The sequence below is a fragment of the Melanaphis sacchari genome, unplaced genomic scaffold (assembly GCF_002803265.2).
Source record: "Melanaphis sacchari strain LSU unplaced genomic scaffold, SCAv2.0 Contig10_pilon_pilon, whole genome shotgun sequence".
NCBI classification, from domain to species: domain Eukaryota; kingdom Metazoa; phylum Arthropoda; class Insecta; order Hemiptera; family Aphididae; genus Melanaphis; species Melanaphis sacchari.
This window is the reverse complement of record NW_020270420.1, coordinates 3,143,051-3,169,545: the sequence shown is the minus strand read 5'-3', so window position 1 is coordinate 3,169,545 and position 26,495 is coordinate 3,143,051. Positions and strand designations below refer to the sequence as shown.

Below are 26,495 nucleotides of genomic sequence, written 5' to 3'. Positions count from 1 at the left end.
TTAATTCTTTCGTTTTGTAATCATACTTAAAACCGCAATACATTTACTGAGTTCATTTTAGCTGTCCATGTTGTCTAACAAACATGTATAATATTGAAATATAAACATTTACAGAAATGTAAAAACTGTAAATATGCATAATTTAATATAATAATATAGATATTAAACATTTAAATATTTATTATTTTATCGATTTAACCGTAGACATGTTTTAACATTTTTACGGTTGTATGCTGTATGGAATAATTATAATTATTGGTGTAACTCAACTTTAAACCAATAATTAGAAATAGACCGTCAATTTAACATGTTCGTTAAATATGATTTTTCTTACATATTAATAATATTTTAATACACAATAGCTGTAATTTATTTTACAGATTTCATTTAATTTTTTATATTTCTTATTATTTATATTAAAATATTTATAATATTTTATTTTATCATTATTTGACGGATTAATAACAAGTTAAAAAAAGTTGTTGAACACAAATACTTAGTGTTTCAATTGTACGGCAGGTAGGTATATTAAGTATAATTCAATATACAATTATTTCAAATGTACATGTATGCAAATTGAAATTAACTTATATAATATAATATTATTATTGTTTAAAATAAATGAAAATAATCGGTAATGATTGTATATTGTCGTTTTATTAAACTTTTTATACATACACTTTAATCACAATAATTTTGTACAATTTCATACCAAATACACATAATAAATCATTATATATTAGGTTATGTATATTCTTTTAAAAATAACTTAGAGTGCCTACATCACATCCAATATCTTCACAGGTCCTTAATACTATGAATATGGTTAACAAAAACATGACATATTACTTAACAATACTTATAATGCAATAATTTAACAACAGTTCATAAAAGTCTATTCAAGTATCTAAGGTTGCAGCAAAATACACATTAGTCAGTTACTTCTGAACTCTTTTTATTTAGTATTATTATAAACTAAAGTCCACTTGTACGACTTGCATATTATTATACTTTGGAGCACAGCTGATTTGTTTTTTTTTTTTTTTTTTTTGATACGATGAACACCAATAAATAATAACTATGTACAATACTACAACTAAAAACAATAATAGTATTTATAAAATATAGTTTTAATTATTTATGAGGTAACTGTATACAAAGAAAAAATTAAAATAAAATAAAATAATAATAGTCATAAAACACAATACTTGTTGACAAATGACAATAACATGGTTTTGTAAATAATTTAGTCACACTCGTTATTGAGTAGTGACTAGAAAATACACAAAATTTGTAGATATCATGTCGGTTACAATAAAAATTCTGATAAACTATTAGATTGAAAACGGACCAAGACGATTTGAGCTTAATAATTAAAAGAAAAAAATGACTTAATGGTTAGTTTTTAGAACGATATCATTGGAAAGACTCATTAACGTGGATGATGCTGTGACATTAATATTCATGATAATATAATATTTTATAACGTTGCAAGTGTTGGGGACTGAAAAACTAAACACTTCGCAGGCCGCAGCTCAAGTACTAAGAATCACAATCGAACAAAATCGTGGTGTAATAGACGGTTATAAATACATGATATCCTTAGGAGCTACTATCATTATGACATCAATTTTTAATTAAGCACTCAAAACAAATTATAATAATATTACGGAACAAACTCACGAGATAAGACAATATTTATTAATATTAAAAAATATATAAATAATATACCAATCCACGACGATGGGATGTCCGATAATTCATAAGTCATTGTCGATAAGAAAATAAAATATTAAATGCATAACAATAAATAGGTGTATTGTTTTCGTACGAATAGATGGTGTCTGATGAAAAAAAAACCAACGGTGGTCGAGTTTTGCATATGATTTAGATGTGTTTTATAAATATTATTATCGTATCACGAAAATACGGCCAACGGTTAGGAGTAGTGAATTTTTTGTACAAATTTTCTACAATGATTTGTGTCAATTACTTTGATGCAGTCGAAAAAAAAATATACATACAAGTTATATTATGTATAAACATTGAATTTTACCGGTTATATTATATTTGCATAAACGCTAGTGTGAAAATTAAACGAGTTTGCGCACCCGAACGTATTTAATAAACTACTATTAGAATCGTTTGGGCCAAGTGTTGGAGTAGTCACGAAGCGAATCGTTTTTATTTCCGATACAAATGTTATTATTCTTTTGCGAGGACAGCGGCAAAAAAGAGTCACAATAAAATTAAATTGATATACATGGCTCGAATATATCATTCGATAAAATACAATAATAATAAAAACAAAATAATAAGTAAGTTACAAAAATATCGAATAAAACGCGTGCAAACGGTTCGAATTAATAGTGATAATAATATAGGTAGTCGATATAATATGAACGACAATATTATCAGTGTTGGATCAATAGCGGAAAACGAGCGCGATGTCAAGGAGAAAAATCGAGAACGTTACGCCGATTCCGTTCGATCGCCATCCGGACGTCCGTTTTACAGATGCGCCAGGATCTCCATTTCGGTGTCCCGGCACCGGACGTTGGTGGTATCGTTGTTGGCGCTGGATACGGTCACGATGACCGTGCCCGGAGGGTTGGCGGCGGGCGTCGTCTGCACGATGGTGACCGGACCGCAACCGATGTGATGGCAGTCGGCCGTCTTTTCGTCCACGACGACCGCTAAGTTGCGCACGTTGTCGTCCACCGTACTGCCGACCACGATGCCGACGTGGCCACCGTCGCCGCCGTCGTCGTCGGCGTTCGGCGGCGGCGGCACCTTGTTGTCCACCGCGGTGGCGGTCAACACGCCGCCGCCCACTGCCTCGGACATGGCCGCGCTGAGTTGGGACGAGTTGCGGCTGTGGTGGCTGCCGACCGCCGTCGAGCCGATGACCATCGCTCCGGCCGTCGGGTCCATCATCAGGTGGCAGCCTGGCCGTAGCGTGCTGGACCGCGATCGGTAACTGGGCGGGCCGCTGTAGTCGGCGGTCTGGTGGTGGTTGATCTGCAGCGTCGATGGTTGGTACAAGTACAGCTCACCGGAGTCGCCGCGACAACAGACGTTTTGCCCTCTGCGAAAACGTTTCGGTCAATAAAATGATATAATATAATATGTGATACATATAGAGCTATTAACAACAGTTAGTAAGGTAATTGTAATCGTCAGGGTCATACGTGTAAATTTAACGATGACGGGTAATCTAGACGCCAGAACTCGACTATCGTTTCAAGAAAGTAATACCGGAATTGAAACATGTTCAATAAAACGCCAATGTCCGAAGAAATGTGCAGTGTTATCGCCGATTGATGGACAATTTTATTTTTAAAACGTATTGGGTCTATTTTTATTTTTATTTTTTTTTAATTGCAGTTTTGGCATTACCTATATGAGTCACATTAATGCATTATTACCCGTGTCCGGTATGATAACACCGTTCACCTTACACGAAAAGCGTAAAATATTATTTAGTTAATCTATAGCCTGTATGTAAGTACTAAGATCCGAGTAATGATATCTGATGAGTGTACAGTTGACCCCGCAGAATAAATAATATCTCGAGTTCCGTTACAAAGAATTTTATTCGATTTAGTTTTGACAGGATCTAGAATACGCGGTAATATTATATGCTGGAGTATATTAAATTATATTTGAAAATTAAAATGTATTTATGAAATCCTAGGTTATTTATTACTGAATCGTAAATTTTGGGAGATTTCTACAGGTATATCAGATAGGTGTAAAATATAATACGGTGTATGAAGTCAAATACGATCACAGTGATGGATGTAATCGTGGATCATAGCTGCAAGGAAAACCACGCGCGTCAGATAATAGTTTAGAATGATATTTCACAAGAACGCGCTGCGAATGTACCTACTGCAGCACAGATCATAATAATAATAATAATAATAATAATAATAATAATAATTTATAATTGCGTGTACGGTATGCGTAATACGTAAAATATTTTTGAAAATCCACTCGAGAATACGACGGTTATAATAATAATATATCGTACGATTAAATCTGAACAAACAGCGGACGTTTAGCGTCCTTCGACAATAATAATATTATGTACGACGTTTGTTTTTAATACAAGCAATCATCGAATAATCGAAAACGTGAGATGTCCGCGTTATTAATGTATTGTCCGTCGCTTCTAACATTACACAGGTAACATATTTTACATGGTCGGTCGTTTGAATAGCGCGATGATATGCAATTCACGGCGTCTCGTCAGTAATATTTTGACCGCACGTCATTTTTAATTTACAAACCAATCGGGGCTCACCTTATCAGCGTGCCGGGTTGCGACCTGTACGTCGGCGGCGGCGATGCCGTGACGGGCGGCATGTTCGTCTGTCTGTCCAACAGCAACAGCCTTAGCCGGTACTCCTGCATGGACGCCTGGTAGGATGGCGGCGGAGCTCTGTACTCGAACTCGGGATACATCATGGCTGTGGAAGGATGAAAAGAAAAAAAAAATCAAAATTAAAACATGATTCGAGAACACAAGGCCATCTCGTTTCGCGGTCGCTCTGTATTGGGGGGGGGAGATATATTTGACATGCACACACGCCGGGCGTATTTTCGAAACTCTTACCGGCGTAAGGATGATGTGGACGGCCGTAGGACGGCGGCAGTCTAGGCACGAACCGCCGGTTGGCTTCGGCTGCGTCGTCCAACGATCGACCCAGTCCGAACACTGCTCCGCACGATGACGCTTCTTGACCAGCCGTCAAGCGCCACGCTATACCGCTGATGGCCACTAGAATGACACCGACACCTGCAAAAAAAGAAGGGTAAAATAAATAATCGTTTGTGATTTATCTTCCACGGACTATAATCGAATCACGTACATTTCAAAAATATACTACTCTCCCTCCCAAACTTTTAATGAGGTAGAAGTATACAATAATTATATTATATAGGCACTATTAAGTCAGTCGATTCAAAGAGGTTCTACATGGGCTGCAAGACGTACTAAATGTACATCAACTGTGGTTGCAATTTTATCTTTGTGATTTACATTGGTGGCTGTGTATCCGACATTCATATAAAATATGTGTGATAACTAGATAGGTACATGTATTTAAGTCATTAAACGATATGATATTGTATTTTTTATCAGTATTGGGTATATTAAGTGTTTATACGATTATAAATTATTATTTCAGATATGACATTTTTCAGCATTTGCCACGGGGGCAAATACTTACCGAGCCGTTCAAGCCTATAAATTAGGATTACAAATCGTAGGTTGACATTTCGTGATATCTATCGGTAAAGGGCAACGTCATCGTTATGATATTATATTGTACGTCATTTGATTTTCTGTCCAATAATGCGTTGCACAGTAAAATATAATTTGATAGTCGCATATACGCCCAATAAACAAAAAAGTTTTATTTTTTTTTTAAAGTGATTTCATTTCATTACGAGGTTAGACTTTATTATATCGTGCATTAACGACGACGGGGAATATTCGAACTTAATGATTTGGAACATGCGAAAAGGGACCTTTATATACTATATATACGGTTATTACTACCTATACATGTATAATATACTCGATAACGACTCTATATATACACTCATGACGCAATAACGTAGTCAAAACTTAGAATTGTAAATTTTATATTTATTGTTGACAAATAGCAATCATGAGCAAACTCGTATGCGGAGGTGATGGAGGGTTGCGTAGTATTTAAACATTTAACCCATTCGTATTATGCAGACAAGGGAGCGAATAAATTTTTTTTTAAATTAACGACACGAATGGGTTCTAACAGTACTTGTATAATATTAAAACGATTATTCAGATATTGTGGAGAACGTCACGACGTATTTGATAATCACATTTGCTCAAAAATACTGACAGATTAAAATACTATCTCTAGAGTATACAATCTGCGTAGAATTTTTGATCTATGTATCAACCTTTCTTTATTGATCAAATCATGCAAAAATACATTATCAGTGTTATAAAAAAATAAATAAATTTTGTCGGTGAAGTATATTCTCGTTAATATTGAGTTTAATTATATTTATTGCAAATCATATACATTTCTATTGAAGCGTCGGTACCTTTGGTGTTTACTGTTTATATTATAATGAAACGCGTTTTAATAGACTTCTGACAAACCACTGGCTTCACTTGTTCACGGAAGTTTAATTAAAACTTTTGGGTTTTCGAAAATTAAACAACACGTTTACTCTACTTGACATGCTGCGGCGACTCAAGGAAGTGTAAATTAATTATCGCCCTATCGATTGTTGACAATGCTCTCCGCCTATTTTATATACGACGCAAACATATATTATATATATAACGCCAAACGGTTTTCGAGGGGCTTGAAAAAAACATAATTGAGATACAGACTGGTGATTTTTTTCAATTCGAGTGTGTGTATACAGCACGTCGGAGCGATAATATAAAAACAACCCTCGTACCAAGGATGGATGTTTAAGTATAACATTTAAAAGGGAAGTGCAGCTAGAGGACTCATTACGAGTCCTTTGTTCAGAATAATGCCGACACACGATGGGAGGGATAATAAACCATTTTTAAAAGCCACTAGAATTAAAAATACTAATAATTTAGACTATAATAAAATTTTGGTTGTACTTTACACAAACATTTTTAACGCATCTCAATTGTAAGTAACTTTTTTTTTTTTGTTTAAAAGTTTAATAACATAATATATAGGTATAATACCACAATGTTAATTTATGTCATCTATTATAGCGTATATTAAAATAAGTATGATACCAATTAAATAAATCTTTTTATCAGTAAAAGTATTAATAACTAATACATATTTTGTTCATTTTTTTATACTTAATTAATAATTACAAGGAGAATTTAAATGAAAAATAACAAATATTATTGTACATAACAAGTTTTTTTAAATAGCAAGTATTTTGTTAGTTTTCAAACCAATTTTAAGTGTTTAATCCGAGTTATTATATATTTACAAACAAATAATATTTTATACGATTTATTTAATCCACAAAGAAATAGGAACTATTGTTCTACAAATTAAATTAGTGTTGTTAAAAATAATATTAAAAGCACTTGAGAAATGTAATATCAATTAATATTATTATTATTATAAAATATCGACTTTAATTTTTAGATCATGAGAAATTTTTTTGTAAATACTTATACACTAATGAAAATTACTGTGAAATATATTTAATACAATAAAAATAATAAATATATTTTAATACGATACCTACCCTATTAATTAAAATATTAAATTATTGTCTGTATGGTTACTCATTGTGTTAGTAACACGATTAGGAAATCAGGTTCTATGATGCACTTTTATACATAAATTTTAATAGGCTCTACAAATGTATGCTACTGAAATAATTGTTGAACAAATATTATTTTATAAAAGCTCTTCAATAATAATTTAAAGCAGCATTTGGTTTTATTAAAGAAGAAATATGAAAATCTATAATTTTAATGTTGAAAGCAAAACAGTTTTAAAATTAGCCATTGATATAAAATATTAAAAATATATTTATGGAAACATTATTATTTCGTAAAATAAAATAAATATATACATTTTAAAAATATTTATGAATATTTTTTTTAAATAAATAAAAAATACTCAGAAATAAATAATAAAAATATCAAATAACATATTTCGACGTATTGAATAAGTGAATTCAGTTCATGGGAATCATTGCATTTGGTTTAAAGAAATTTAGTTTGTGTATAAAAAATGGTTTGAATGCTATATACAAGAATATATTGATTTATATTTTATATAATAAGGCGTCATGATAAAATATTATAATTAAGGGTGCACATTTATCATCCATTTGGCATATGAGTAAAAATAATATATGGCCGATGAAAATCACGAAATTTCTGGATTATAACAATATAACTGTTTATTGTATCACAGTTTGAATATTAATATGCGAAAATTATGTTTCGACGAATATTATTGAATTTTTAACGAATAATAATAATAATAATAATAATAATAATAATAATAATATGATAATGATATACGATTACGATACACACACGAAGAGTGAATAATAATACGGACTAGTTAAAGCGTAAATATTGTATTATATTTATTTGCATACAGTTTCAATTTACTCTTCGAAAAAAAATTGAAAATTGAAATCTTATCGCTCGACGAAAACCATTTACATATAAATACGATACTAGCTCTCTCTCGTACAACCGAGTCAATTATGTTTCATTGGTATTCATTAGATGTTTCTTATAGAGAATCGGAAATGTGCGTATCTCTTCGTTTACGGAAGAAAAAAAATCTATTTCTCGAGACGATGATGGTCGTATACAGTCGTACATTAAATTCGTTGGATAGATCTTTGCACGCTGTAAAAGCTTCTTTGGTTGGGAATTTTCTGTTGTTAACGATTCGCACTCCATTTATAGCTGCTGCAATGGCATTGTAATGCACAATACGCTATAAATGAGTAGTTGCTTACAGTAAGTACATTAGTAACCCTAAGCGATAACTAAACACGCTGACGAACGTACTGCGAAAGTGCGAACTATGGTATCGTGTGAAATTAGATAATTGTGGAAAAATTATTCACATAATTTTTTATTGTATATTTTTTTTTTTAACAATTTTTCCATCTGAAAATAACAAACAATTTTTCTTTCACTGGTTTGTTAAAAAAAAAAAAAAAAAAACATACGAAAAAAAAACTTAAGACGACCAAAAAGGATAAAAAACAGGTCCTCATAACGACAGCTTCACATTATTCATATTATTATTATCATTGTATACTGTCATAAACGTTTTCGTTCTCTATACACTTACATTGAGCATATAGTACCTAATACTTATACCTATATATTATGATAATATATTGCATGTGCATAATACGCGTATGTTATTATTATTATTATTATTATTATTTTGGTTGTAGATGAACAAAAACCTTAAAAAAGAAAAAAAGAATATCGCACGGACACGCGTTCAATGACTGTGTATGATTTTTTGTGTTTTTGATTTCTTGTTTCGTATATTATTTTATACGCATCCACACACGTCATGTGCGGTGTCATTATGACGTTTTGGTGTAGCCTGCATTTGTTTTTTTATACATATAATATTTTTAAAGTTTTTTTTTCGTCTTTGAAACGACCCGTAATGATAGGTCCTACGCGCGAGTAGATGTATACATAATAATAATCATATATGATATCATTTTGCTGTGGCTGCCTGGCGGCGTGGCGTTCGTGCAAGGTCGACCGCGAGAACGTGTAGTCGACTTGCATTCGTTAAAATGAGAAGTTCCTCTCCCCCTCTCTAACCACCGACTCCAAACACTAACTGCTCGATGATGGTATGGGGTGTGTGGTAATATTATATACGAGTGGGGTGTGGATCAAGGAACTGACATAGGAGAGTGTTAAATGCGCTGCATCGTAGTATAAATATTTAATGATAACGAAATGCTCGTTGTTTTAAAAAACAATAAACTATTTTAAACATATTGTAAATGAGATTATTTAGATCAGAGGTACAAAACGCAGGTTCGGTAAGTTGTGTCCACAAAAAATGTCATAGTTATGTACTACGTAAATTATGGTTTGGGGTTTTTTGATAGATACGTTTATTGTATCTCAGAGTATTCAGTTAATTTACATTCAGCAAAAAAATTTGAAAATAAATAAAAATTTACAATTGAGTACGATGTAGTTACACGTTAATTTATATAATGTAACTAGCGAGTAGCGACCAGTGTTCGTAGTTCGTTTGTAGTGTATAATTTACTAATGCTAATACTAAAACTTAAACTTTTTAAAACATAAAATTAATTAAAAGACATTTAAAAAAATCGTCCTAGTTTCTATCCTACCAAAATTACCCGCACAATTTTTCAGAATTGCACGACATATATTTGTTCAATTTGTATCAAATTTAAAATAAATAAAAATGAAAATTGTTGTTAATTAATAGTAAAGCAACAAATATAATAGATTTCTTTACGTATAATAAAATACAAACCTATAGAAAATTAACGTCCCTGAACCCATTTTAAGGAAAAAAAGCGAACATTTAATGTACGAGTATACACTGGTCTATCTTTACGCATATGTCGTACTCGTATGCGTTATTTCTATGTTATTAACACATATCATAGAAAATTTAAGTCCAGAATTAACTCATTTTCAAATTAAAACATAAAAAAAAAAATATACGTGATGGGGCTCTAAATAATATTCTAAACATTAAATTTAAATAAGAGGCCAAATTATTGTAATATTAAAAACACAAAGTAAAATAGATCATTCTGAACGTAAATTTGTTTTATTGTGTGTTTGTTAGACGTAGAAACACATGGAGTTACAACGTCCTTTTATACTTGCTGTCTTTGGAAAGACAATTTTAATCACATATTAAAATAATGAAGTGTAATAAAAATTAATTTAAGTGTAGGTAACCATTTAACATATTATTAGTAATAAGACTAATAAGTATGCATTAATTATTTGTATATTGATCAATGTAATCAGAAAAATAACCATGAAAAACCAATACATTTTTTAAAAAGTAAAAACGTATTGTAGGGTAGGGGAAGAGGAGAGGTAATTGCTCATATTATAGGCCAACGATAATCGCAGAAATTATAAAAATTAAGCATAATTGTATGACGTATTATTGTGCTCGACGTTTGAATTAATTTAAGTTCGGAGAGCACACATGTGCGTATGCGACTTTAACTGTTATCTGCGTGCGATTTAACGACCTGACCCGGTTTTGTTTTGTCAACAATATCCACGCCATATCTGGAAAATCGCTTTGAATGGTGTCATAGTTTTGAAATCTTACACGTATAATAATAATAATAGTATTATACACGGACCTGGCGAGTGGACGGGGGGTACAGCATTCGGCTGACACTGTATTATAATTCTGTTTAACTAATTGTCGTCTGACAGTGACATTTATTTAGCGACTTTACGAAACGTCCTAATCGTGATGCAAAGTAATTTATTTTGAAACTGTGCACACATGACCTTTTCTGATTCTAATCTTCTGACATGATTGACATTTGACTCCTAAACGATCATAATATGATATAGCGTTAATATATTGTTAAATACGTACAAATTAATTTACTGCTATTTATCTAAAAAATCGTTGTCATCGAGACAACGTCATTAACGATAATGAACGCAGAGATCAACTGGTTTTTGTTTCTATACAGTTTAAATTTTAATTGAAGACGAAATTGCACATTATAACAAAATTATGATATATTTACATATTTTCTCAATATATTGTTATAGTAAAACTGTACCTATGGTTAAAAATAAAATAAATGTGTATTTTCGCTTTATTAGATTTTGAGTGGAATTTTGAATAAATTTATTGATTTTACAATGATGTATGGTTTTTTTTTGTATGTGTATACGACTTATTGTAAAAAAAAAGTCTTGATATTTAACATTGGAAGACATTTTTGATAGCAAATTGAATCTAGTTGGTACTACTATTATTTTTCAAAATATTAAGGAGAAACAAAAACAAAAAAACAAATTAAAAACTGATATTTATTAAAAATAAAAAATAAATATCACGATTTATCTTGATAATTGATGAATTGTTATAAAACGGTTGACGAACATCAGAAAAATAAGTTGAAATAAAAGATATTTATCAAATACGTTATAGAGGTGTTATAAGTGTTATAAGTGTTATCTTATATTACTTTATTAGATTTATGCTCGTAATTCTACAGCGATAGAACTGTTTTTGATGATATCACTCTCAATTTATGTATCATTAATAAGAGCTTTTAAGACTATTCGAGTATTCTAATATTTGAAAAAAATGAAAGTATTGATTTGATTTTTCTTGTTAATATTTTTTTTTCATTTAACACGGAACACGGATAATAATATTTTTCTAACAAAAAATAATAATTTTATGAGATAAAAATGTATTTATTTTATAATAAAAATTGTCAATGGAAAATATAAATTAATAATTTTAGGAAAAAGTGAAATCAAACACAATAATGAGAAAAATAGTAAATATATTTAATTGGAGTTAATTTTCTCCAACGTATTATTGTTACCTATTGAAAAAATTGATTATTGCATCGATGAAAACCATACGATTAATTATTTCAAGTTAGTATGTAATATTACAAGTATCTGGGAGAAAACTAAGTTTTATACCAAATTGTAAGATTTAATCTTAGCTAATAGCTAAATACGTATAAATGTTCATTATATATTTAATTGAAATGTTACATGAGGTACTGCAGATGATACAAACTATTCTACACACGTGCCTACAATAATTGGCACCAAATAATATGATAAAAAATTAATTACATAATTATAATTTACAACAATAAATTAAGATAATGATACCAAATGTTTTATAACTTTAATTTATACTTGGAACATTGGACCAGATATTATATAACATTAATGATTTCCAAAAGTAGGTAATGAGCGTATACATTTAAACTGTTTCAGATATTCAGAGAGAAAATACGAATTAGAATTTATATTTTATATTGTTTGAGGGTGTAACAATTTAATGGCCCAATTTAAATTGCTGTAATAAAGAATTTTATTCATCTGTGTAAGCTTATAAATGATTAAAACATATTAATTTTATTATTTCAAAAGCTTAAACCTAATTTAAGAAAAATTCAATATTTTTCCCCTACGTCAACAGTCTATACAGTGAGTCTATTCAATTTAATATATTGTAATATCCTGCGGTAAAGGTTTTAATTAGTTTCTCATTGTCGTTTAATGTGAGTGTCAAAGGCATGCGTACCTACTTATATGTTGAACATAAGCATGTATAAGGATTGGATTATTGAAAGGACTTTTAACCCTGGTTTCTACTATTACTAATAAATCAAGTGTATTGTCTCACGTGTATTAATCTAATATTAAAATTACTAATATTATACCTAATAAAATATAATATATGGTTTTCACAAATTATAACAAAAAAAAATTAATAAAAAAAAAAAAAAATTAAAGATAGCAATCAAATAAAAAAAAAAATTTAAAACCGCGACATACAAAATAATAAAATAAATAATGTTTATGAATAAAAAAAAGAGAAATATGAAAATAGGTTAATTGATTATTAAAATATTTCGATGTATCGTAAATATATTATAAATTTCCTATTGTGAAAAAACGCAAATCTGTTTGGGATATTTATTTCCAATAATAATACGATGATATTAATTATCAAGCCGTGAATGATTTATCGTTTATTTTATATATTTCCGGTTCAATCAATGGTTTAGTCATTTCATTAGCTATTTAAATACGGTAGGTATTATAGGCGGATAGAACATTGGCCATGCTACTAATAATTCTGAGGTTATTCTTTTTTATGATAATAATAATTATTGTTATTATTGTTATTACCGGTTGTACGCGTGCGTTGTTTTACACAGTCTAAACAACAATAGTTACGCGTATAACATTTTATGTTAATCTTCTTGGTCATTAAAATATTCAAAATAGTGTCAACATTTGTGTTATTTATTTAGAGTCCCGTATCTTTGGTTCGAAGGCAGTTAATGAGTCGAAAAATCCTTTTGGTCTATCGTTCTGGTAATAATATTCTATACATAATAAGGGAATGAGAAATATTTTAAAACTAACGAAAATCTATGTAGATAACGAAGTTTATATCAAAGTGAATAAAAGTATTGATTTTACTGCAGATTTTATAGGCACTATTATTTTGTAATTGCGATGATGAACATAAAATAGTGTTAAGTATATTTAATTAAAAACGTAAAATATTTTGAAATTATATAGCTTACGAATTTAAACGTCTGTGTATTTTTTAAATAAAAAAAAAAAATCGTCACAAAAATAATTTAGCGGCACCGTAAAATAAAGTCATAAATCTTTTAAGACAAAAATAAGTCCTGTAATAGCATCGTTACATTATATATAATAATACTACAAAGAAATAGTAATTTCAAATAGTAGAAAAAAAAAAAAAAAAAAAAACAGTCATTTTTTTATTTTTCTATTCGATAATGTCAAACGGTTTTTTTAAGCGTTTCAAAACGTAAAAATTATTATAATATATATATATATATATATTATATATAACCAGGCATCCTAACCTACTATTTATAAGTATAAATGATTATTTGATTGCTGCACGTTCCATAAGTTTTTTGTAATTCTTTAAATTTAATATGTGTTTAAATGGCAAATATTAAAGCACTGCTAAAGTAATGATTTGAAATCATAGTCTAATATACCGTAAAACAGTTTTGTTCTTTGTAAAGACACCGCAACAAAAATTACTTGAAGTCTGAAGTAAAGACTACCAACAAATTATCTTATTCGTAAACAATATTATAAATGAGATCATTATCAAATTTCACAACCTGTTCTCTTTTTTCAACTTTCTTCCCAAATATTACCGTTATAAAATTTTATAAAATTACAAACTTACATAAACATGAAATATGGTTCAAAAATGTAATAAATATAAAAAATAAACACTTCAAAATATATAACTATTTTGAGTTTGATATATAATAGCTTTGAAGGGACGAATGCAATACTAATAGCAACTACAATAATCATTAATATATTTTTATACACCCACAAATCAATAATTAGTAATTAGTAATTATAAGTATAATTATAAATATGGTGGATGGGTTACGAAGAATGATAGTATTATGTTATTGAAGGAATTATACAAGGGCAGCTAAAATTTACGTTAATTTGTATTTCATATATTTATTATTTATATTTTATGTATTTACTATATTTTGTTATTTAAGTCGTAAATTTGTTCAAATTATCAGTATCGTTTACAAGTATTATATCTTCATAGACAGTAATTAATATTAAACATCATATCAAAGTTTGCAACATACATTTATAAAAATAAGTTACTATTTATTCTATCAAATTATATTAAACAAAGGTTAACAAGATATTCTATTATTTATGATGATACATTAATCATTATACTTTAATCGTATATTTATATAATAAGTATACTATACAGAAAACCACTTAATTAATTATTAGCATATAGGTACCGCAATATTTTATTTCAATAATTATCGACTAGTAGTTAGTACCTAACAAGTAATAAAAAAACAAAACGATTGCTATAATATGAAGAAATTATTTGAAGGAAAAATGTTTAGTTAATAGTTAAAAATTGGCTTTTACGTGTTGCGTGTTGTGGTTTTTTTTTATACAGGATCATATTACTTTTATAATAATAAAACATAATACTTAAAACAGTTCATGCGTAAGCCGTATGATTTTAAAATACAAAAAATATAATAATAACAATGTTATACTTAAGCTGATTACAAATTCGTCGAAGCACCCAAACAATAAACACGATAAAATAAATAATTCAACTGTTTTTATTTCAATTTATATTTGGGATTCCAAGATAGCAACAGTAGCGTATTATACACAATACATCAAATATAACGGTAATGTTTATTTATTTTATAACGTTTGTTTTTTTAATATTATTAAAGAAATAGCAAATTAAATTCGTATTATGTGTACTACTCGTATTTGTAATGAATTATTTACAAAACTATTACATGATTATATGTACAGTTTTAAATGCATAATATTAATATATTATATTTATTTTGTATTAATAAATATAGTAGAACATATCATCAGTTTATTATAGTTAGTTAATTTATCATGAGACTGTTAAAATATTTGATCATTTGGTTTCTCATTCTATTATCCGTAATAATACACAAATTAAACTTATCAATATGTATGTATATTGTATATATGGTAAAATAAAAATAATAATAACAATCATCGCACGGGAACATTATTTTCGCGTATGCATTTTTCGTTAAAGTTGTCGATTACAATGCACCATATAAAGCCGAACACAAGAAATAAAATTCGAAACGCTCTTTGCAGACTCTGTTATCTACCTAATTTATCGACGTCAATGGGCGTAATACATAGCCGTAAATAATACTGCAACGATATCATAATATACGAAAGAATGATTTCTAAACGATCATTAAATACGATCCATAAAATCAAAACTCGTGTGTTTGATGTTTTATTTCACAGGCCAAACAGTTAGGCAGGTACGGTGCCTAAAATGCCCGAAAATTGGTTTCTATATATTATCATTTACGGCAAACAAAATGTAACTATGTGCTATATTTAATATTTTATACACACCAATGGCCACGACGGGCTCAAATAATCTATACACGAGACCACAAGTCTTGTTGAATATACTGTATATGTAAGTATACGTGCCAGCGCGATCGTTATTTTTAAGTCACCGTAACGTTCGCAGTATATATAGTATAATATACAGAAGAGTCCCCACCACTGTATTTCCTGGTGTCGGAAGTACGCGGAAAAACACGGTTGGTCTCCCTATACATAATGTGTATAGCATCACGCAAGTGCAATTTGTATACGCGCGTCTGTCCGATTCGCGATTGTATTATACGCGAAGAATATGTACAATCTAATATTTAATAACAATAAAACGTTATTGTTGTCAAAACTAGACGTGCGCCTTAACCCAGTTTTTCAAAATAATTTATTATGGCGAACGTAGTTAAATAAATGCCCGATGAGTACGGCAGTGACGGCGGCAACGGAATAGGACTAGAAACTGCGGGAGAATGACCAAAAATGTGTAAAGAAAATCCTGTGCACAAAAATTGGATAGTAGAAAACGACGTGTGTGTACCATATCTTGGTGTTTCACCAAGCATGTTCTTCCTTTTTTACTTAAATATCATAGTTTTTAAAATTTCTAAACATACTTAAAAACAATATTTAAAAATGTTAGAGATTTTTGTACTACTTAGTGACATGTGAATTTATGAACTTCAGTTTTTCAAACGAAAACTCCTCTTTTCTATTAAAAATTATTTAGCGGATTATCCTTTTGAAAATATTGAGGTATTTAAATCAAAATTTAAACGAGTAAATTTTAAGTTATTTTACATTGTATACAAAGGATAATAGATTTATGATAAGGGGTTTTAAAAATATAGGAGCCACGATGATTTAAAAATTGTCGTTATTAATATATTAATATATCAACATTTATAATTAGTAAAATGATTCAAAATAAAATAAATTTTAAGTTCATTATATGATAACTATTTAATATTTTTTTGAAAACCATTTTTAAAGATAATTAATTCTTATATAAACATTTTAATGACTGAGAAACTCATATGATTTTTTATTTAAATTAATATTTAAAAAATATATTAAAAAGTTATCTGAAAAATAGAAGTTTGTATTTTCATATCGTACTGCTCAAGTAATACAAAACATCTTTAGAACTTTTAAATATAATTTCCAAATTCCAAAAATCAAAATTTTAATAAATACATTTTTTAAGAACAAGTGGGGATGAGCATGCTTGGTGAATCATTCTATATAAAATAACATCTCTGCTGTTGTGTGGAATTTCTACTAATATTAACTTGGGAGGAAGATATTAGGAAGGGAACAAGCCGTGTGTGTCCCGAGAAAGTAAATCTCCCGTAAATCCTGTCTGTGCGGTCACTTCATGCGTAGGACACACACACATTATAACACATTATATTAATAATATACAAACACAACGAGCCCAATAATAATAATGATAATATTGGTAACGTAATTTGTGTAATAAAAGTGTGAGACATGCATGTAAAACATGATATGTTATGGGTACGGTCAAAGTCTTAGTCGATATTCTGGATGTGTATAAAACGTCCTTGTGACGATGTCAACAACGACTGGAAGTCGGTAGATAGCTTGTAACCACTAACCTGGTAGCGTGCTCCTGGATAGATGACAGGTATTATAGCCGGTATCGTTTCTCAATCTATTATAGCTATTACCTTAACTGCATGATATATTTCTGAACACACAACACAGCGCGTCGTATATTATCGCAAATTTTTTACGTAATTTTTTCAGCCAAGCACTATTTAATAGAAATGGTTACAATATGGTGTATTATTAAAATATTTTACGCATATACATTGGACATGAACACACGTGCGAATTACGCAATTGTTAATTATGATTAAGTGATCGTTTATGCATATATTCGTTTTGAATATTATAAATATTATAGCCGTGAACCGGATTGAACAACGAATGAAGACGACAGTTATTAAAATAATAAAGTATGTTTACTCTCGCACTTGGCGTGAATTCAACAACGGGTCATTCGAAATATGGTACAAGGCAATGAAGATCAACCGATTTTGTTCGCTCTCCCTTGCTTCAATATTTTTACGTATCATGTGTGTATAATCATAACAGGTAATACGATTTTTTTATATTTCAATCTTTACTGCACACAAGGAATCGTAGAGCGAATAATTTATGCATTGAAACACCAATCCCGTGCAAGTCGATACCGCATAGATATTGCGCAAATATATATATACAAATGACTTCGTACTACGTAGGTAGGAGTTATACTTACATATTATTATTATAGTGTCGGATTGCAGACATTGTTGACCGCAATCACCGATCGTGTTTATATTTTCATTCCGTCGAATCGCGCACATAAATATTATAATATTATTCTACCAACGGCTACTGAACAAGCATATTATATCGTACAGCACGTTATTATCGTTACCTACGCCACGTGCCGGAAACAAAATCTTAATTTACATTCTAAAAATGTCTGAGCATTTTATTCCACCCGTTTATTCATCACGTATAAATAGACGATTCCAGTTGTTAAAAAACTCGCGCTCCATAACATCGACATTTTACGTAGGATACGCTTTTGTTCGGTCTTAATGCGTCTAAGATAGAGATAATTTGTATAAATAAATAATTTCAACGACAAACAAATGCCTATTATGGTTCAATAAAATATGTAAGTTACAAAATACAATATTTCGATAAAAAAATAAAAAATAAAAAAAGAGATAACATAAAATGAATGTTGTATTGTTCACCGTTTTAATGGCTATTATTATAATTATTATGCTTAACTATAATGAAATACCTTTAATATTTTATTTATGTTAATATATACTTGATAATTGAACGAGTTTAAATAATAAATACATTGTGGCATTATAACAACTGTGTAAGTGCGACAGTATATTTTGTAAATATAAAATATTTATATTAATAAAAACAAGTTAAATAAATAAGAAATATTATCAATTTAACACTTTTTAAATACATTACAACATAAGTCAAAATATAAAAATTTATTTTTATTTAATAATATAATAACATTAATAACTATGTAATGTGTACATTTTTTATCATAATATTGCGTTTGTTTAAAAAAATGTATAAATATTGAAAGTTATAATATATTTTTTTTAAATAAATCGTCAATTATATAAAATAGTTAATAAATGAAAATGAACACGGGTTTTTAATGATGTGCTTACAAAACTAATAATTCACTATATAGGTTATATTAAACTGTATTTAATTCGTACTTTAAAAAACGAATAAAATGACTATATCTATATATAATACGCTGTTTTTATTTTCAAAATAATAATAATAATAATAAAATAACAAAAGCTAAAGCGTTTTTAACAGAAAAATTATTTAGCATAATATAATTTTATTGCAAAATCGACCTTCACTGATGCATTTGTTCGTTCACCCTTTTGATCTCTCTAAGTGAACAGAAAATCTGTGGTTTATTAATATATAATCCGTCGGATGGTTATTGGATCCTCCTGTCGATTGTGAGTAATCCGATTAATGGCGGAAGCATTTTGCTCACATAAGCAATCCTGCACGTGTACACTGGCTGTGTAACGTCATTAATAGGACAGTCAAATGCACGATTGAAGACAGAAGATAAATCGTATACCGAGCTAAAAGGAGATTGTCACGAAAAACATATTGTATGCTGATTAATATAAAATGTAGGTACTCAGCACACTATATACACGGACCTCTAATGCTGTTTGAACAAAATATACGTGATAAATGATAACATTAATAGATTACACACAACAGTGTATACGTATATAATACGAGTATGACGAGAAAACTGGCAGAAGGGTACCAATATTAGTTTTACTTACGTAGTATACGAATTTGTGGAAATTGAGCAGCGTTATTATAATGTTGCAGCATACAAATATACGCGTATACAGTAAAATCGATTTGGTTACCTATTAGTAGTTATTAATACACCCTGATTAACTATTGAGTATGCAGGAGAAATTTCATAATACATTCGCAACTATCGGATATTGGTTATGATGGAGAGATGGAGTGATGGAAATCTTATTAAGGGTAAAATTAATAGATTTTGTGAATTTTATGTGGTAGTAGTTATCCAAAACAATAGGAAAAAGCTATAACCCACACAAGGACTTAACAAAAAATACAGAGCTAAGTGTATGGTGGTCATTTTGTTATGGGCCGTCTAGCATAGAAAAACTGTAAAATCTAATAAAAAGTATATTTGAATGGAAGGGCGAAAAAAATTCATTGGAAATAAACGTGTTTCGAATAATATGAATAGATTTGTATAATTTGATTACATACGATTAATGGTAATATATATAGTATTATACACCATCATGACAATTGTTTCAGTTTGAAGAATCATATTCCTCGATGTAGGTATTGTATTTTTATTAAAAAATGAAATCATTGAGATTGTAAAAAAATATTTATCTGACTCGGAGAACAAATAATGGTCCAAGCCCATTTTTAAAATAAATATGGACATACGTTTTGTCATAGCGCGCGTGATTAACTAATATATATAGACACAATTATGCAATATTATACCATTGTAAATGCGCTGATATGTATCTAATACTATTAGACGTGTCACAAAAACTGAAAACATGAATTATGCTTCGTCGCTTAAATGAATATACTTTGTAATAGTTATCCAAGATATGGAAGATAAATATATTTATATTTACATAAAATACATATAATTTAATACGCATATATGCCCACTCAATATTTGTCGAAAAATAAAACAATAGTTTAATGCACATACATCATACACATATTTTATGTATCTACACCTAATCATGTAATGTTTTATATTTACATTTTATTCATTGAGTTACAAAATCTCAACAAGATAAAATTGATAAATTCGGTAGTACTATCAATGGTTGTTCTTTTAAATATTTTAATTTTTCAATGAAAACGCTAATATATTTGTACTTAAAATACAAATACGCATATTTAAATTAAAAACTGAAGTATTGGTAAAATATTAGTATAGTTAGTATTAGTAAAAAATAAACTCGCCGTTTAACAAAACGATTTAAAACGTCTCTTAAATGACTGTTTAAAATAATAATATGGTCATACTTAGATAATAGAAGTGTCATTATTTTAAGTAATACAATACATATTAAACTTACCTATCATAAGTAAGGCGACCGTGAGGTGTTCTCTACCGGAAGCCCTAGTAGCACCCAAGACTGTGCCTACGAGCGCTGAACAAATCCCTGCTATGAACACGATACCAATGAACCACCTGATGGATACCGTACTGGTGGCGTCTGGTAACGTCAATAGACCACAGCACGATTTGGGTGTGTCTTCTTCGCTGCAATAGTGTAACGACCTGTTGAAAAATAGAAAACTATTAGTATATAATATTAGAGTGCAGACAAAAAGTTATGATGATGATGATGATGATAATAATATAATAATAATGGGTTAAGTTTTCGACGCGATATAAAGCAAATTGACAATTGAATGGCCGATAAATGGTCATGAACAGTAATATTCTTAAGCGTATGCAGTTCAAAAAAGTATCTTTACTCAATGACAGATAAAGTCAAGAGGTTAACAAATAATATAAAAGTTCACATTCATCACTTAAACAATATTTAATTGTATGTACTACAACTTGTCTCTTGAGAGTAGGTATTTGAACGAACAATAAATATTAATTATTTATTATCCGTTTTCAACAGTGAGAAAAACAATAACACAAGATTTTTTTTACAATTTATCCATATTATTTATCGTCGGTACAATACGTGCAACACATCATTACACAAAATATATTATAAAATTAACTAATGTTTTTGTTCAAGTTACATGTCGTTATTAATATCTGGACGATTCAGTTGGGGGAGAAAATATTATGATATTATACAACAACTTACTGTTTAATTAAATAATCACATCGTTATTATAACGATGATTATTTTTATGGTATACATAATACATAAATAAACGGATGATATGGCGTATAATATTATATAATACAACTACACTATTACTTATTAGTATTGGTTTATAAATTATTCAATGCGCTTGTAAGTATAATTTTTTTTATACATCATAATATATGTAATATGTATTCAACTATTGTAGTCTGAGGCATTAACCCAAGCTATATTAACCGAAAACAATATCACCGAGAGCCGCGCCGCTTATAGTAGCTGTTGAAAAACAACAGGTACACCTATATATTATACACGTAAGCATTTACACCGGAAGACCCGTATTCAGTATTCACATACTATACTCTATACCTATATACATAACAAGTGCGCACTATAACAACAAAATGTAAATGAATATTTTCTTTTTTTTTTTTTTATATTTTATCCCATACGATTATGTTATGGTTATTGGGATCATTTAGTTCACGAATGGAAACCGTATCAAACGCACGACGAACGTTTATTAGCATAAAATGTTATATCCAATCGCATTATCATATTACCCGAATGCAGATAGGCACTTTCGGTGCTCTGCTTATGCGAGTCGCGCGGAGGGCAGGCGTATAGGGTGCAATTAAAATACACGACTGAATGGTTTAATTTTTTTTTTTCGTCGAATTTTTATCTTGGTTTTAAACACCAAAGTGGCGTGGTAAACATTACTCGGCTTTGTGTATTTTAGAACCATCGCGTCACTGCAAATAAGATATACATACGGTTTTTGCGTTAATATTATAATTTGTACAAGTGCAGCACGTGATGTAGATAGTAATCATATATACTTACTTGCCTATTATGTTATTATTATCATTATTATTTCCTTCAAAGGACACGGATTGCATCTTGCTAGAAAATAATGTATACGAATGCCTCGTATATAATATAAATTACGTATTCCAAAGTATAGTACACCTATCTCGCGCGGAGTCGCATATATACACATTTTACATACATATTATACAGTGTACGAGATGATCAGATATTATGTGAGGTGGAGGTCCGGCACGTACGCGCATGGTCGAGTATTGTGGAATATCTGACCTACGTTCAAGGTGACCAGCCTGAGATTCACGAACACGGCGAGCGGCGGCGTCCGGTTTTAAAATTGCCCTCCGGCGGTTCCGTAACGTATCAATGACGGGTTCGATAACGCGACACCGTCAATTTGAGCGGATGAATCCCGCGGTTTTATTTTCGTTAAATATTATTACTCTCGTTTTTCGCCATAAATTAAATATAATGATAATGTTATTAGTATATACATATATACTTTATATACTATAGAAATCATCGTTTAATTAAGAAGAAAATTGACCTACCTATAAGTAATATTAAATATATATATTATGCGTAAACCAATTGAACTTGTGAAGCAGAACAGATCGATAACACTTTCTCTTAGTGATTTTTTACCCAGAGGTGTTTTATACAATTAATTTCCATTATCACGTGTAGTCGAACGTCGAGTGAAATATACTTTCGTTCAGAAATGAAATCACATTAAAATAATATCGTGTTTACAATCTCCACCCTCTACATAATATTATACCTGTAATGTAGGATCTGGCTAATGAAGTCGTCGTTGAGAAACAAAGTGCGATCAACCGAGATGAACGGATAAGAGATCGCGGATTATGGTTGTGCGCGTTATTTACAATAATAATATGATCGTTGAATCGAAGTGATAATATTAAAAACCGCGCGAACGCGCAGTTGCGTTCGACGTTGGATTAAAAATAAGTTTGCGAGTGTGTTTGAACGAGAAGATGGATCCTCCTACGATTTGATAAAGTCGTAAAATAAACCCATCTCTTAAAAGCCGGTCATGCATTTCGTATGTGATTTGGGGTGAGCAATATATAGGCAAGGCTAACATTGGCAAAGGGTGTTCGGATGAGTCTTATTCCTTGGGGGTTTTACGAGGAACTCATTCGACACACCCTTTGTCGGTAGAAAAAACCGTCGAATTTGTTGCCGCTCCCTGCATTTCTCATTGTAATTCAGTTAAACTTTTCATAGCGTAATAACTGGCTGAACAAAAATTTTATGGCCCGAACGAACCGCATTATTGCATTAGATAATAATATTTTAATATTAAAAGACAATTTAATCAAGTATATTATAATTATTGAAAGTGCTCAAATAGCAGCAAATTTTTAATTATTTTATTTATAGTAGCAATTTATATACTATCGTCAGAATCGGATTATTTCGTGCCCGTCGTTATTCATTAACAGTTTATTATTACTTAACTATAGCTAAAGACTAATTTATACTATAGCTGAGTAAAGAAAAAGACAACAATTTTGTAATTTTTAATTAGTTTTTTAGAAGAAGAAATTTATATTAATTAATGTCAAGGTTTGTATTTTTTTAATTGTTTATATTTTCGAATTGGTTGATAGATATAAGTGTGCCAAATCGAAGGATATACTAGGGAGCATTCGTTGTTATTATCAAATGTATTTTACTAGATAGTTTCAATGTTAACATGTGTTTTTAGTTAAATTTTGTTTTGTCTTTTAACCAATAAGACAATAATAATTAGTCTCGTCCATTTTGATTAGTTCCGATTGGAGAGATGATTATACATAATAATAATTGATTGCCAATAGTTATCAGCTATTTTTTTTATAGAAGTATAATATAGCAGAGTATTTCTTTTGTCAAGTATCAATATATCATATTTCAATCTCCGAACAATCAATTGTGTTTTCCCAATGGGATATTTTTATTATGCACAATGCGAAATATTAAGTTTGTGTTGTTGGTTTATTATTATTATTATTTTATTAGGTATTAATACTATTGTTATTATTTTTTATATCATAATCATTTGAATCGGGTTATTACTATTTACTACTTATTACTGCAGAATAATTTATTTGCCGTGTCGATTTTTACTATTTGTGTAAACTACAATTTTGTAAATTGTCAAATGTAACCTTCAAAAAAAAGTAAAATTTCATATCGATCACTAATATACAATGTGTAGGTAATATGTATTATATTTTACTCGACAATGAGTTTTGGGATAAAAAAAATTACAACACAAATGTGCGGGTAACAAACAAAGTAATTATCATTTATTCCTACGTGTTTTTTCATGACTTTTGCATTCTTATGTTTTTTTTTCATTATTATTATTACTTTTTTTTTCTTTTTTTTTTTTTTTGTAATTTTGATTATTTTGTCATAAACATCACATTTGTTCGATGGACCATACATCAGCTATGTGAATTATAATAATGATTTTTTGCAAATATATTCTTACAGCTGTACAAAATGGTGAAGTATTCGACGTATTCAGTTAACAGATTTGTTTAAAGTATGATGTTTGAAATATAGTTCACATATTCTACAGTACTAGAATAAAATTTACAGTATGCAATAATATTATATCCTATTATATATATATATATATCTTTGTAGAATATTGTACATGTAGGTGTATTCCGGTTAGTTTTCTAATATCCCGGCACAGTAAATAATAATTTGAAAAACATATTAGAATTCCACGCGGAGCCAAAAATAATGATAATAATAATATAATATAATGATATACAATATACCAAAGTATTTTTTCAGAGTTTTAGTTGTATCTATGCATTTTTTTCTCATGCGATTTAAATCAGTTTTCAAATTAAAAAAAAACTTTAATGTAGTTTCCTTTATAGAGGTGTTTCCTAAATCCAATTTTATTACATATGCATAGCAAAAGTTTTGTATATAATATAAGTTTGACAGTCACAATAATAATATTGTTTTTAGTTTAAAATAAATATACTAAAATTATGGTATAAGTTATTACATTTAAACATCAGCTGAATTATTGATTAATCGTGAATAATGAAGTAAAAACTAAATTTTACTTAGATCTTATAGTTGAAGAATATAAGATACATAAGCGTAAAATTTTTCTATGAATAACAAAAATTACGTGGTATTATTAAATAAAGGTTTCAAGTTAATTTAAATACGCACAATTTAACAAATTATTAAATGAATTAAAAGGAACTAAAAAGAAAGTAAATAAAATATGCTGTTAAAATTAATATCATAAATCAATATAAAAAATAAAACTGAAATGTTACTCTATCAAGATTATTTTTTATGTAAACTACATACATTATAAAGCAATATAAATATAAATGTATACCTAGTCAATAATATACATGATATATTATAGAATAATCTACTTTTTTAAATTTTTCAGTGGTATTCTAGGTTATATAATATTATTATATTTT

General features: G+C 29.2%; 1 protein-coding gene across 1 annotated transcript in view; it reads right to left on the bottom strand.

Moving 5' to 3' along the window:
• Window positions 1-1,130: 1,130 nt before the first annotated feature.
• LOC112603683 overlaps window positions 1,131-26,495 on the bottom strand; it is a 145,059-nt gene continuing 119,694 nt past the window's right edge. Inside the window, 4 exon segments of the mRNA XM_025352372.1 lie at window positions 1,131-3,088; window positions 4,310-4,475; window positions 4,622-4,804; window positions 21,427-21,632. Of these exon segments, the coding sequence (XP_025208157.1) occupies window positions 2,512-3,088; window positions 4,310-4,475; window positions 4,622-4,804; window positions 21,427-21,632 (1,132 nt within the window). The 3' untranslated portion in view covers window positions 1,131-2,511.